The 16,764-nt window shown below is 33.1% G+C and overlaps 1 protein-coding gene across 5 annotated transcripts in view; it reads right to left on the minus strand.

Moving 5' to 3' along the window:
• Positions 1 to 16,764, minus strand: part of LOC143247142 (bromodomain adjacent to zinc finger domain protein 1A-like) — a 68,679-nt gene that overhangs the window by 15,372 nt on the left and 36,543 nt on the right. For all 5 annotated transcript variants that reach the window (XR_013026401.1, XM_076494745.1, XM_076494746.1 and 2 more), the window contains exons 15-16: positions 13,659 to 14,664; positions 1,271 to 1,362 (exon numbers count right to left, since the gene is read on the minus strand). Coding sequence is in view for 4 of the 5 variants with exons in the window: in XM_076494745.1 (XP_076350860.1) it covers positions 1,271 to 1,362; positions 13,659 to 14,664 (1,098 nt within the window). In the remaining variant the exon portion in view is untranslated. The remainder of the gene's footprint in view (positions 1 to 1,270; positions 1,363 to 13,658; positions 14,665 to 16,764) is intronic.

The raw sequence follows: 16,764 nt of genomic DNA on the forward strand, positions 1-16,764 counted from the left end.
GCACAATACTTCACAGAAATGTTTTTAACAAACGTTCACTTTTTAAAATTGATTACTACGAAGTACGAATATTATCATTAATAACTACTAGCACAAACAGCCACCTGTAGGGCAGAATTTCTGCTAGTAATAATAAAAACAACAGTTTTTCTTTTTAAATAATCATACACTAATTAGAAGCGAGATATAAAAGAATTAGTTACTTACTTGGCTGAATATATTGTAGCCACTATAATAATTTATTGTAAGTACTTAACTGAATAGAAAGGTAGCCGCTTTTGAAAATGCTCATAGTATCAAATTTCCTTACTTCTAAATAAATAGAGACATCTTTACAACATGCAGGTAATAAATAACATTATGTTATGGTTATTAAATATATTTTTCTTTTTGTGTCCAGTAACACAAGCAGGGCTTGAAATATCAAAGTAGTCTAATACAAGGAATTTCCCAATCAATATTGAGACAAAAAGCTCTACCACATTAAAATGAGAATACACAAATTAATTCCTAACTAATCTAACCATAAGGTCCTTAGCTTTGAAATGTGAAATATAAGCATATGAAATTAATACCAAAATACTCCATCCATGAGGTATTTACTTTTAAAATGTAAAATATAAACATTACTCTAATGTCCGATTACTTGAATTATGATATATGGAGTTAATAAAGTCAGTAAAAACTGGTAAAATAAGTAATGGACTTTAAATAAAAAGCAGCAATTAATTGTTTTAACTGCTAATTTAATCTAATACAGGTTTTAGAACAATATGGGAATAGAGAATTTCTATCATTAAATTTAAGTAGTCTAGACTCTAGAGCAGGGGTTCCCAACCGGTGGGTAGCGAAGCCTTGGCAGGGGAGTCGCATAGCCTTGTTAGAAGTAGCTTGGGATAACAATTTTATTTCATCAATTACATTTTCATGTCGCGAGTGCCAAAAGGTTGGGAACCCCTGCTCTAGAGTATACAGCAAAAACTAAAACTAAAAGTTTTATTTTTATTCATGATATGAATTCAAGTCAAACCTATAACACTCATTAGCTTGTGTTTAAGTGTCTTAAGTAATCATTTGATTCAACACTACAGGTTCTAAGTCTTCTTTTTAGAAATATGTAATCAAAATATAGGTGTTTCAATAAACTGTAGCATTCTGATTTAACAGTTTAATTCAATTGATGTTTTAATTCAAATGTTTTTCATTACATACAACACACAGAAGGATATTGATGTAATCACTTGGATGTAATTTAAAATTAGATTCTTACCTGTTTTTTTGACAACCCCAATATAACCCATCACACTGCATATCATAACCCCTGTGCTCAATTGCAGTTTTCCAGGATTCTCTGTCCTTTACCTGTTGAGAGAATAAGTATCAAAATATATTCACCAAAAAATAAAGGATATTTTGACTAATAATGTAATCAATGTTCTTTTTACATTACTTACTCTTCTAGAAGCCTTTTAGCAACACAAAATAAACTACACTTTTGTGCAATTAATTTCATAAACAATACTAAAACAATATGATAGGGTTACATCAGATATTAATTTCAATCTTTCATTTATTTTTACAATAAAGTGCACAATAACAATTGATAAATTGATAAAATGTGATGGAAATAGTAATTTTTAGGAAAGGCTTGATAAATATATGAGTGATAAAAGCTGGCGTTTTAAAGATGTAGTTCAGTGCATGAAACATCTCAGAGCAGGCCTCGACATACCCTGAACACACGATTACCATTGCAACTAAACATTTATCACATGCCTACTATTTTTACCCATTTTATTCATGTGTTGGGCTGTGCTAAATAGAACTCAAATCTAGAATAATTCTGGCCTTTCTGGACTGTTGAAAGCACAAGACTATTCTTATCTTTGTCTTAAATCAGTCTGTTTCTAGGATTTTAATGGCAAATTCAGTAATTTTAGTTGAATTTAATTGCTAATACAGGCATAAATAACTCCTAAATTTGACATTTTTTTGCTGTAGACATGAAGTCCATTCACACCCTATCAATGCCTGTGAAAACATAAGTCAAATATTAGTACAGATCTATGCTTGGGAATTACTAGAAAAAAGCCTTTGGTAAAACAGACTGAAAATATCAATTACTTGTAGGAAAGAGGACAATGTGTAACTAGGCAACATTCCAACACAACCTGAACAACATGCATCCATGGTTAAAGGATGCCCACCTTGCAGTACAGAAAAAAAGACAACTGAAGTTAAGAGAAATCTAAAACATTTTAATGTACATTTTGTATATTATGTTTATAGTCACTAATAAAAGTTAACCAAACTACAAATAATTTTTACTATTGTCTTAACAGCTAAAAATGAAAAAGGCAAGGTTAGGTTTGAACTAGCTAACTTATGATTTGAATGCACACCAGATCTTGCAAACAAAACCTCCCAACATCATGCAACAGCTGAACATTTTTACAACCAAAATTACGTTCTGACTGACTATTTCTCCAAAGCATGTAAATTATTGTCTAGAATGTAATAGCAAAATTATTTTGAGAAAAGTTTTGAAAAAAAATTGCAGATCATCAAGGCACTAGGGTAGCCCCCATTTCCCTGTACAAACAGTAATGAAATTAGTTTAGACACACCTGGTTCCTTAATTTTTAGCTGGCTCCTAGATCTAAAAAATATTTGTCAAGGATGTTGTAGATGGACCACTTTTGCCCTTAAATGTTACTAATAAAGAAACCTAAAAATTTATTTTACTAACAAATAAACCTGCAATCCACTGACACAAACTTGAATCTCATACAGTCTTACTAAAATATATATATAATCCATACAACCTTACTAAAAGCACTCAAGACACTCCAATCAATCACATATAACCTATTTAACACATACTTTCAATCTATATACACAAATCTATAACTGACTCACCTTACTAATATAGATCTAAAGCATTTAAAACTGACAGAGAACTGTTTTGAGAAATGTCTACAGGCCTACAACTAAAGCTAAGCTATGTAAATGAAATCACTAGATATTAATTTTGTTTATCACATATCCTGGAAGCTTGAAAACAAAGGTGTATGTCAAATATGATCTGTGATAGTTACATACAAAAAACCTTAAAGAAAGGCTTAGAAAGTGGATGGTCTCAGCATCAAATAACAAGACTAATACATTTAGCAGTATAGTGTTGTTTTAGGGAGAACTGAGAGGATTTCATAGCAACTGGCAATGCAGTCTGTTATAAATCTCACTGCTCCAGACATGGGGCATATCAAGTGTAATTCCCAATCATAATTCAGGCATTTATAGTCTTAAAAAATGTCGAGAAATCATTTTACTGTGGAACAAAACTAATAAGGTTCCCACTGTTTTCTTACCAGTATAGTAAATAACAGGGGCATTCTTGTAGCTTAATGCAGTTTTACATGAGATATGTGAAGTGCACATAGAGCTGTAAAAAAAGCACTCTCAAACCACCAGAAGATTCTAATTTTGCATTTGTGATTCATCCATTTATTCCATAAGCAACTTCTGTCCACTTTATATAAAAATAATGATACTAGACCTTCCCTATTTCCTTTTGTTTAAAACAGCAAACAAACAAACACTTCAATATAACTACACTTAAATGTGTACTGTGCAATTGACAGTAATGTAGATTCTGCTGAAAAAGAAAAAAAACTGCAAAGATATTAGTAACACAGTTCTACTAAATATTGAAAAAACTAACTAACAAAAACTGAAAACTGTTTAAGCCTACAAAATTTGGGTGCAAACCCTTTCAATTTTCTCACGGTACATTGTTTTGTCTAATTGTAAAATGAAAGAAAAGAATGCACTACATAAAACTATGCATCTTCATGTTTCAACAGGCCTATACATTCTAAAAGGCTCTAATGTCAATGTTTGTGTTTATTATGACTATATCTGGCACTTTATTTTGCTAAATTAATCCTGTTCCAAACTGCACCTTTTTCAAATATTAAATGATTCATAATTAGTTAAATTACTTTTGCTGATGAATTCTCAGAGCAATTATTCTTACAAAAAAAAGTTATCTGGAACACAATCTTATGCTAAGAATGCAACTTAAATGACAAAATATAGCCAAAAAGCTAAGAATAAGTCTTTTGGATCAATGCAGACCTTCAAGGTATTAAGCAAAGAACCATTAATAAATAAAAAGTTAAGTATCTTATATATTTCAGAGTGTAATGAAATTAAATAAAACTTTTGACTGGTAAGTTTCATCTCTGATGTACTTAAAAGAAAGTGGAAATGACTCAGTTTATTTACTATAAACTTTTTAATGCAATAATGAACTTTTGCTTTTTGGCAAAATGTCAAACTCACTGGGTTACATTTTGCAGTTTTATAAAGCATAACTTGAACATGAAAAGCTTCTCAGAACAATAACAATCCAAATGAACATTATGTAACAGTGGCATACACCACAGTATCAAAAAAACACTTTGAATTGTTTTAAACCCAAAGATGATCTGAAGAAAATATAGAAAAATCTAATTGAAACTGTAGCTATGTGGATGCAACACATTCTTCCTGTGGATACTGACTGACATATTCCCTTTTCCAAAATGGTAGACACTCAACTTTTTTGGGTTAAATGTTCTACTCTGTTATTCTCTGTGGGTTCTATGAATATATAAACAAGTTCACAGTTTTACTTAAGCATAAACATTACCTTCTGTACCTTTGAATGCTGGACAGGTTCAAACCAAACTGTGTATAATAATGTAGACTAACAACATAGTAATTAATTGTGCACAGGGTAATAGACAAATGAATTTCTTCCCCATTAGAGAAAGAATGTTGACTATAATTCCGAATTTACTACTATGAATTCGCATGAAATATAGCAAACTTTTAATAGACAATACATTTTGTACAAACCATGTTTGGTTTGGTTGTTTGGTGTTTATTGACACAAAACAACCAAGCTATTTGTGCCAAACAACCAGTAAAATCATAAAAGTAATATCCTTATAAAATGTAAAAATTAATAAAGATAAAACCAGAGAAACTTCAAATAGCAGGTAAATAACTTAAATAAATTTAAAAAGGCCAACAGTCCTTAAAAATTTAAAAACACTTGTAAGGTGGATAGTATCACCATCAGCATTGGCATTGTTCAGCATCGGTGGTAAATCCAAGAAAACAAAAACAAAAAACTAAAATGGTGCCATCATTCACAGTCATTATGATGGTATGAAAGTAAGATGCAGGCTATTGTGACATGAGTGTCACAAAGGCCACACATTAATGCACAAGTCCCAGATAAAAGAAAATGAGTTTAAAAACTGCGATCAATGCGCAGCCTTGCCAAAACAACTACATCCTTCCAATCCTTATAGAAACAAGACAGCAACAGAAGATTTAATCTGAAAAAAAAAAAAGGTCATGATGTTGCTCACTGCCAACTTCCAAATGGTGGTGCTGAGCCTTTTATACAGGATCATAGTCCATAAACAGGAGAGGCACGAAAGCAGATGGATTTATCTGAGGTGTCAACGAGCTAGTTCCAGCGAATACCGATGTGGGCTGGTATCCATAAAATATGGGTCGGTCGGTTTTGACAAGAACAATATAAGAATCAACGTGAAGTGATTTTAAAGCCAGTAGATACCTAAGAGGTTGAATAAATAGCACAATTGGTGTATTGCACAGCTTCTATGTAATCTAGGACAAGAAAAATACAACTCAGCAGCGAGCACAGAAACTACAGAGAGGATCCTGTGTGCAACCACCAAATCACAACAAACCATGTCAGAGCCCACAAAGTCATGTGATTTTGAATCATTTGTATAAATGGGTATGCAAGGATGGTGTAATAAAATGTTTGGCAAAGAGAAAATGGTACTTTCATTTGAAAGTATCTATCTTTTTCAGATGACTCAAAGAAAGATGGGGATACTAATAACAAGCTATTGTGAATGGGCTGACCAGTGGAGACAACAGTGTCATCCAAGGGCAGATTCAATTCAACCAGCTGTGCCTAGACACAAAGGCCAAAAGGAAGAATGGAAGACAATCTCTTCTGAAAAAGCAAAGCCAGCTGAGGAAGAAAAACACAACCTCAGGTGGAATGCTGTGGTAAAGACTGACGTTTTGAAGCATACACTAATAAAAGTTGCAAGTGAAAGAGGTGAAAGGTGCAGAAAGCCCCAGTACAGATTCAAAGCCTCAGATAGTGAATGGGACCCTGGCAGAACAATAGACCAGACACCCACAGTCCAGCTTGGAACAAATGAAGGCACATTAGATCTTTAGCACAGAACATCAATAGTGGAAGAGAGGAAATGGAAGACATTACAGTTACCTTCGTACATTTGACATATAGCTACTTGATGTGTGGGTTGAAGGTCAACTTACAGTCAAAGATAAGCCCTAAGAACGATATCTCAAGGATCATGAGAGGAACAATATCATCAAGAAGGAGGTAAAATTATTTGCTGTGGCCCACTTCAACAAAGAATTGGAAGCAGCCTGAAGCTGTTTCACAATAAATCTCCTGTCCCACAGCTGACACATGGAAGTTGTTGAAATAGAGTCCATTTGCAACAGTAGGAGGAAGATGTGCAGTGTTAGCATTAAACTTCACACTGAAAAGTGTGACACTCAAGACACAGCCCTGAAGGACTCTTCAGTTGCTGTGGAAAAGAATGGGAAAATGTTAAGTCAATATAAATTTGGAATTTCCAGTCTTAAAAATTTTTGTATAAAAGAGGGTAGAAGGCCATGTAACATGAAGAGGTCTCACAAAATGTTGTACTTCCATGTATTACCATAAGCCTTCTTGAGGTCAAAGAACACAGAAGTAAAATATTATCCCTTGAAAAAAAACAAGGCTTCCATGATTGACATTTCAAATAGAATCAAGTAGTCCATGATGGAATGCTGTCATTAGAACCTCACTGGGTGGGCAAGATAAGATTGTTTGATTTGAGGAACTCAACAAGATGAGCATTAACCATCCTCTCTAATACCATACAGACAACTAGTCAAAGCAATTGGAAGATAGTTAGAAGGAATCTTGGGAATGTTTACCAGGCTTAGAAAAAGAGAGGACAGTAACTTGACACCAAGTACCAGGCAAGAAATTCTCCTGCCAGATCCAGTTAAACACCACCATATGAACAGCAGGATAGAGATGGCATAACATCTAATAGTGAATATCATCATGTCTGACTTATGTACTGCCAGACCAATGAAGAGCAAGCTCGAGTTCCACTAGCATAAAAGGCAACAGCAGTTACAAAGATGATAGGGCTGAAAGGAAAGAGGCAATTACTGTGCCTGACACTTGATAGCCAAGAAAGTGAGAGGAAAAACAAAAATGCTAGATGCTAAAGAAATGCTTTCACCAGAAATGGGCAAATAGCCCTTCTGTTTGACTGTTTTTTCTTTAGTTGAAGATGGTCTGTTAGCCTCCATGGATTCTGCACTGGGGTGAGTGGATGGGTCTCTGTTGGTGGTCATAGGTTCCAGCAACTGAGGGTGTGAATGAATAAATTGCTTTGCATCACAAGGCAGAAGAAAAAGGTGGACCCAAGCAGACACCAGAAACTGGAGTCAAAAGAAGTGGATCCAGGGAGCCATTGAATAGAATGGTGGGGTAGAGGTTGACTTGTGAACTCTTTCAACCAAGAATAGCAAAAGACTTAACGTGGTTGGAGAATGTTTCTGTAGGAGGCATAGAAGGATCTGTCCCACTGTAACAGTGGAATACAGTGCAGCACCAGAAGTCCAAGACAAAATGGGGTACAGCAACTTTTGAGCCTCAGGGTTAAAAATATTGTTCAGTTCTTTAACATTGGACCTCTTTCTCCTCCACCCACTTAAGGCTTCTTAAGAATGAAAGTAAGAGGGGGTGGGAACCACTACAATTAACACAGTGAAGGTCCAGTTCGAAATCAGAGGCACCATAGTCTGTTATCACAACAAACACATCATAGAACCATGAAAAGACGCATCTGAATGACCAAATCACCAACAATGGAAATATCGGAGAGGGTTGGGAAAACATGGCTGTACCTTACAGTTCAAGTAAACTGCCTTCATGGTGTCACGTGCACATGGCAATGTAAATGTTAAAATAAGAATACTGAGAGGCAGCATTATTTTACCCTTACAGGTTGAAATACAGAGCAACACTGAAATGTCTTGGCTGGCGACATCAACAAAGATTTATGACTTGGAAATGTTCTTTAAATCTCTCTCAACAATAACATCTCTTGAGGAATTCCAAGTAGAATGTGGAGTAACTTTGATGGGTATCTCCTCATCAGCCTTTGAATTCAGGAGTTTCATGTGTTGTAGTGTAGTTGTTTTCACCAAAATGTCTAGTGTGCAACTTACTCACTGACCTGGAAGAGCCAGCAAGCTCCTCTAATCCCTTTTGAATTAAAAAGGGAGGACATATACCCACAAAGATTTCTCACATAATGAACAAAGGATGAGAAATCGAGGCATGGAATTGAACTGTGATGGTGACTGTGCAAAGTCATCTTTCAATAATTTGTTTTTTATTTTCAGCTGTACTTATTTTTCATGGATTGGGATATTAATATTAAAGAGAAAATTTCAGCACCCACTGACCCCATCCACCATGGAGCTATACAAGGGGATACACTACAATGCTAGGGTTTTGTGAGTACTATATCCCAAACATCAGCATCATACAATGTCAACAATATCCCTCAAGAACATTCAACACTGGTACTCAGTTGACTTTAGCCCAAAAAGACCAGCCAGTTGACCCTAGGGGCTCACTAGGGCTGCTAATCTAAAAGATTTTAGGCCAAACCTGGCAACATCAAGATCCTCTTCTCTTTGCAGGTCACCACACATGACAAATACAAGTGGATGTGTAGATCTCAGAACAGGGAAACTGAAAATAAGAAACCTTCTCTGGGAAGTCCCCTCACCACAAACAGGAATCCACTTCAAAAAGGTAAAAATATCTGTATTCAAGATATGTGTGAAATAGTGAAATCTAACCCAGACACTGACGAGTCATTGTGCAAGGTAGGTGTATATTGCATTTTCACAATCTCTAGTATTTTGAAATGCATATCTATTTCTTTTACAAGAATCCATGTACACTATCTGGTGTTTTTTTTTACCACAAACTGTTGCTAAATCAGCACTGCGGAGTATATGCCTGATATCTCTAATACCAAACAGATACTATTTGAATGGCACTGTGTAAAAGGGTTGTGACATATGCACTTTGACTGCACATCTCTGATATCTCTAATACCAAACAGATACTATTTGAATGGCACTGTGTAAAAGGGTTGTGACATATGCACTTTGACTCCACTTATGCATGTGGGAATGTTTCTCACCTGCCTTCATTTCATATTATTGTTTGAAAATAACCACATTTAAAATATTACTTTAATTTTGATAATCACATTATCCTGTGTACTTAAACATCTACAAGCTTCTTCATAATGACAAAAATTGTCAAAATGATATAAGACAGCTTATACAACATCAGCTTAAGAGAAAATTAGATAAGGTAATTTTAGCTACACTTTGAAGACAGTCTGGATGATATATACTACTATAATAAATCTAACTTAAAACAGATTAGAAGACACAGTAATGAACAAACATTAGACCTTTAATATAATGTAGCATAAAAGCCATGTATAAAATATAATTAAACAACTATTATCCAGGCATGCCAATGATATTTATGAAAAAAAGAGAAAAAGGTATATAGCCTGGCGCAGCCACGCCTGACTAGGGGAAATTCAAGCCTTTCTGCCCTTTTCTTCTGATTCTCCCTCAGCTTTGAGGTATACTTTGAAGCTGCTGATCTAATGTCCTTACGCATTCTCTTGTCTACAGGATCAAAATGAACATCTTTCCTTTTAAACATTTCAATCGCTGTTGTTTCTTTGGAGCGTAGAGAATATTTTATCGTCTGGTATGCACACAATACCTGCAACGAGACGAAACGAGACTGCCTCCAAGATGGTGGTCAGATTTTTATTTTCTGCAATAAACATTGAAAAAATATGATTTCTCCTCAAAAACCACCTACCCAGCCCCCAAATCGCTCATATTTTCCCCTCGAATTTACACGAATCTCGTGGGTGATCGTTGGCCGTTTGAAAACCACGGAAATCCGCGTTTCAGCGGAAAAATGGCACGCATGATTATCACTGTATTTAAATAAACATAACCTCAAAATTTAGTTTACACTTCAAATTTTAAAACAAGTTTTACCTTCTTAACTTCAAAAGAAAATATTCAAATAAATTCTTATTTTTTATCTTCCTTTCTGTATCACTTGACATTTCTTCACTATGAATGACCAATTTTAAGATTTTCTTTTTATTCTTCTATGATTTTGAGTTTGACAAACTACACACAGTATGGATATTTAAGCTTCAATGTAAATTTTAGCAAGCAAGTCAAACCAACACCTCTATCACGCTCATTTTTTTTTTTAAATATAATTAATTCTGTCAATATCTTCTGAAAGATTACTTATAAACAATAAAAAGATAGAATACTGATTCACTGAATTCCATATTGATCTAGCTTATCTAACAATGTGCTTTTAAATTACTTGGCGCACAATTTCATCATTGTTATTGCAGAGATCACTCAAAAATGTCGTTATTTTTAACCAACTTGTAGGTTAGTAAGAAAAGCCAGTTTAAAAAAAACAACAAAATATTTGTTACTTACTGTTATGAACATTAATAAACTGTAAAAAAACTAAACTTAAGTCACATAAAAACCTTAAATGAAAGAAAATACTCATGATTACAAGCATAAATTGTGCATGTGACTGTATAATTTGATGAACATGCTGGTAATATATATTTCATACAAAGTTGACCCACTGTGATGATAATCTTTTCCATACTTTAAAGGGTCTAAAGTACAGCTGTAAGCAATAAAATAAGGAAGTAGTAATTTTTTGCTTACAAGTGTTGAAGAAAATCTGAAGAGAAGAGATGATACCCATAGAATGGAGTTGCCCCCAAGCATAAAACATAAAAAAATAAACCCAGTGATCATCTGCCAAAAGTGAGAGAAAAGGTACTAGAGAAGAGAATAGGAAAGTCAAAGATACTGATAAAATACTATTCAGGTTTTAGCTTGGGAGAGGAACAGGCAGTCAGTTCTGCAACAGTTGCAAAAGAAGTACCTTCAAGGAAATGAGAAGTAATGATAATTAGTATACTAGTGCTTCTGAAAGATGGAAGTGCTCAAAAAGCTTATCAGCTAGTAACAGTCCCTATGAAGAAGCAGCAGTCATGTAAATGATATAAGGAGAAGACAAATTAAGGAAATGTTGGGAAGCATCAAGAGTCAGCCATTAACCTCCTCTGTTCATTGAGGATCCCTGAGGGAGCTGTTATTTGCAGACAACATTGTTCTGATAACTGAAAATAAAAAGGAGTTACAAATGTAAGTTAAAGCATGGTATACAAATTTGAAAAGAAGTCTGAACATGAATGCCAGAAAAATAAATGTCATGGTGAGTGGCAGTGGAAAAGAGAAGGTCAAGATACAGATATAAAACGAGATGTTGGAACAAGTAAAAGATAAGTATTTGGGAAATACAATCAAAAGTGAAAAAGTGAGAAAACTGCAAGATGCAATCTAGGAAAGCTGGAAGAAATGGAAAAAGTATTTATAGTTACCTGTGGCAAAAGGTCACCAGTGGTACTGATAGCTAAAGTGCATAAGAATGTTATTAGACTTGTGTTTCTACATGGTGACAAAACTCGGACCTTGAAGAACAAAAAGCTTGTTGACAGGATGAGATATCAGAATGCCAAGATAGCTGTTGGGAATGTTGCTAAAAGAGAATAGAAAGAATAAGGAAATGATAAAGTTTGTGAAATTGACAAAAAAGGTTTGAAAAACATGCTGGGGTTGCTTGGTCATGTTAAAAGAAAAAGTAGTAAATAAAACATTAGGGCTACAAGTTGGCAGCATGAACAGACAGTGAAAACCAAAAAAGCTTTGGATGTGATCAAAGAAGATATGAACAAGAAAGGAATTTCAGAAAACCTTACAACCCTGGCTAAAGGGAAATGATGTAGGTTTGTAACCATGAAGGTATACATTTTATAACTTTTAATGTAGTATTTGCATATTCAAAAAATGGGGCAGGCTTTTAGTAAAAGTTACAAAGTTCATCAAAATGTACAAGGCTGTATCTGTAGAGTTTATTACAGTTTGAGACCAGATTAGTTGATCTATAGTAGTTAACACATTAATTACAGTTTAACCTTGCAACTATAACCAACTTACACAACTCTCATAAAAGTTCTTTATAAAAATGAAATTAGTTGATGAAATAGTTTTAATTTGATTTGAACAATCCTAAGTTTGTGTTTTAAAAAATACTCAATTCTAATTTTTTTAAGTTACTTATAATAATCTGTTATTTAATGTTGCTATTTGCACTCAGATTGAATAGTTTACATACAATGTAATTTTCATTTCGAGTATAAAAACATTTTTTACCTTACAGTTATTACACTTCATTTGCATAATCTCCATAAATAAATATCAAATGTGTTTTAAAATAAATATTTAAATTTAAGAAATGGAAGTACATCCATACCTTTTAAGTATTTATAGAATACTTTTGAAACTTTCTTTTTGTTATATTCATAATTCACATCTTTTCATTTAGTTTGTTTTTAATTTTCCTTTGCAATTGTCTTTTATTTTTGATGCAGCAATGCCAACCTGTTCCCATGGCATTTTATAATTATTATAAGACAAAGGTCATCCACAAACACTTTTGCACAAGCAAATGACGTCATCTTGCTTAGAAACTTCCCCAAGTCAAATGTATACAATCACAAAACTTTCAAATATACATCTTAAAACAAATAATAATAACTGATTAAAATGTAAACATAAAAATCTAAATGCAATCCGTTTTAAAAACCAAAACATATAAGGCTAAAATCACTTGTACTGTATATCTCTCAAGAGAATAATGGACTAAGATTCTTTTCTATCTCATGCTATAAGTGAACAGTGTAAAGTCTATTCTTTCTATTGGTTATAAGCATGTCATTCAACTTCAAACTGTCACTTTGCAACATAGCTTTGACTTTGCAAATGGGCATGGCTGACCTTAAGCTTACAAGTGTTAGAATGTAAAAAGTACAAGTTTTAAGTGCTGTTTTAGATGTTTATTTTTAAAATAGAGGAAAAATTTAGATAAAACTGATATAGCCAACTCAGTAAATATAATTTCATTAAAACAGATTCATATTAAAACAACTCGATTAAGTTTTGAATGTAACTCATTAATGTTCACAGAAGGGGTTTAAAAGACAGCATCAGTGCTATAGCATATTGCATATCCTATAGTAACAAAAAGTAGCAGCACAAATTAGATAACTTAAAATAATTTAATGACATGTGTACCTCCATAAAGCAGGTTTTGGGTCTACTACTCATTGTGCTAGCCAACAGAAACAGTAATTACTATTATTGCAAGAAACTACAACCTAAAACCTTTTGTACAAGATAAGCAAGAATGATTGATGTCCCTTTAACACAATATCAAAGGATATATTAACAAAACCTTATTACATTGAAATAATAGAACTAAATAATATTTTTATGTAATGCTTTTTCTTTACCTTAATACTGCCCATACTTCCTGCAAATAGTTTTTCTTCCATCTCCAGAAGCATATCTCGCAGGGTGAGTTCTAAGGCATCTTCTGGCAACATATCTGCATAAGGTGATGGTTTGTTACTCTGCAGTCTTGAAGACTTTCGGACTTCTGGTTGAGAAGGAGGTAAAATGTCTTTGTTAAGTTTGTGACTTGGACATTTACTGATATATTCAGCTAACTTCACTTTTTCAGTCTTTAAGTTTTCTCGTAAAGCCCCTTCTCTAAAACCACGAGGATTAAGACTGGTAATTAAAACATCCAGATCTTCTGGTTTTGTATAAAATGACCACATAGTTCGAGGTATAGTTAAATTATGTATTGAACATGTATCAGGACAGGCAGTACACACACCAAACATTGAACCTGAAACGGTATTTAACGATTCAGATAACATATTATTTGCACCTTTCCACAGACATACTTTTTTTGCTTCTGTGTCAGAAGTTCTCACTTCACAGTTTGTAAGCTGTTTTTTTGGACTTTCTACCCTTAAATTAGAATCTCCTAATAATTTATTTGTCTTTACCAAACCATCAGTTTGTTGAACTTTAAGTGTTTCTGAAGCTTCATTCTCTTTGTCACTGCTTGTGCTTTTCTCATCAGTTTTTCTTTGAAGAAAGTTTTTCATAAAAGAAAGAGGTAGTTCCTCTTGAGAAAACAGAGGATTGTACTGGGTTGGTTGAGCTTGGCAGATGCCAACATACATGTCATTATCTTCAACAAACAAACCTGGAATAGTACTGAAACACCAAAACCTTCTATATGCACGATCTCGACCTAAGTGAATCAGATTACTTGTTTCTTGTAACTGATGGATGGAGGACATCAGTTCCTTTTCTTTTTTCTGAAATTCTTCTCGTCGACGAGCCTCTTCTTTAGCAGTTTTCTTCTCTTGTTCTTCCAGCTCCTCTGAGGTCATACTAGCCTCAGTTTCTTGTTTTCTATTACTTGCTTCTGCTCCTTTTTTCCTACATAATCAGAAAGCTCCGTTAATATTTTCTGAATACAGGAATTCATAGTAAAAAAAGAGAAGATTGATCTTCTCCAAGTAAGTTTGTTTCAGATATTTGGGCAAAGTACATAACAGCTATTAGCACTAGCTGACTATTTTTAAACCGATGAGAAAAAGAGGAAAGGCAGCTAGTCAACAGCACCCATAGATAATTATTAGGCTTCAACATTCATATTTCTGGTAGCCAGTAGAGCTGACAAACACCTTTACTACATGAAGCATTAAATTTATCACAAAGAATCACCTTTTAAAAAATCCGCGAAAAGAAAAGAAATGAAACCAAACAAATTTTAGTATCATTAGATCATTTTGCTAAAAATCCATTTCTAACTACTTCTAAAGCTAACATACTGTGTACTTTAAGTAGGTGTTTGAAGCTAAAATATATATTTACTTCTGTTTCATACACCACAGCTTGTTTCTGAAAACTGAATTTGTACAGAAAACACAACATTCTATTAATTACAGCTGAATTAGAGGCTATACCTTAGAATACAGTTCAGATAAATTGTAATTGTATTCTGTGGTATTTATATAGTAATTTAAAATTTTTTGATATTTGAAAATAAATATAAAAATTATGGCAAGCAAGTAGAATATTTCAGGTTTCTTATACTTCTTTATAATATTACTCCATGTTTTAAAAAACAAACTGAACCTACTAGAACAAAGGAAAGACTGATTATTGAGGTTTTTTGTTTTTTTATACAGAGGAAAGCCACATTGGACTATCTGCTGTGTCTATCAAATTGACTAAATGCACAATAATTATCTGAAGATTATTAAGAAGTTAGAGATTTCACTTGTAAAGTACTTTTAATCTTAAAATCAAAATTACTTTGCATGTTGGATAGTCAACATTCAAAAAGAATAAATGCACAAGCAAATCATTATTTCAGAAAGCTTGAACTTAATTGAAAAATCAGATATTTTGTTTAGAAACTCCTTGTAATGTTTAATGATAACCTGCAGAATTCTGTTAAGGTATACACACCATTTGAAAACTATAAAAACAGCAAATGGTTCCCAAGACCAAACCTGTAGTTAGAGTTAAATAATATAATTGTTAAATCTGAAACAACTGTGTTAGTGTTCTCTTCCTGAATCACCTCCACTAGGTCCACAATTGTTTCTACAGCATTAAAGAATAATCTATTTCTGAAACAATGGTTGGGAGTCTGAACCCCTTCCCTACATCTGTAATTTGTACTTGCTTATTAATTAATTCTTTTCATGTAGGTGGATGGATTCCATCCAGCCCATTTTCCCAAAAGTAACCATAATGCTGCTATACTGTAACTTTTTAAAATATACATTATCTTTATAAAATCTTGCAGATTATCGATAAACATTACAAAGCATTCGTGAACAAAGTATCAGATTTTTAAATTAAGTTTTAACATTTTAAATTAATTATTTATTCATGTATTTTGTATTTTCTAATACTGACTATCTAACATGATATAAAAATATATATCCTGAATAAGTACATGTCACACCATGATGATATTTTGTAAACTATAAAAAATGTAAAACAGACTTTTAAATGTCAGTTAATTAAATATTCAGTAGTTCGAAAAACTTTATATTTTATCTGTTCTTTTCACCATTGCATCTTTGTATGAGCTTACTCAATCCTACTGACCTTTATAATCACCATAAAAAAGATATGCCATTTTCATGCTGGAATCATTCCAACTTACAACACAAAACCACAGTATTTAGCGTAAATAGCTTAAATCTGAACATTTTACGTACATAAAAATGTATTATTTTTACTGACCTTTCAGCAGTGTTTGACTAACATCACAAGGTATGCACACATTAAAGTTACAGTATCTGATAACATAAAACTGGCTTTTAGAAAGTGATCTGTCTTGGCTGTATTCTATTGGATCAGTATTTTGTAACATACAGAACATTTCAGTAGTAATATGTTATTACTATTAACAAACAAGTTCTTAAATTTCAGGTATTTTTTTAAATATAGAACAGTAAATGAAGTATAGAAAACAATTATCTCTTCTAGTTACAAACTTTGTAATAATTTGCTAAG

This window comes from Tachypleus tridentatus, chromosome 3, assembly GCF_004210375.1.
Source record: "Tachypleus tridentatus isolate NWPU-2018 chromosome 3, ASM421037v1, whole genome shotgun sequence".
NCBI lineage: Eukaryota > Metazoa > Arthropoda > Merostomata > Xiphosura > Limulidae > Tachypleus > Tachypleus tridentatus.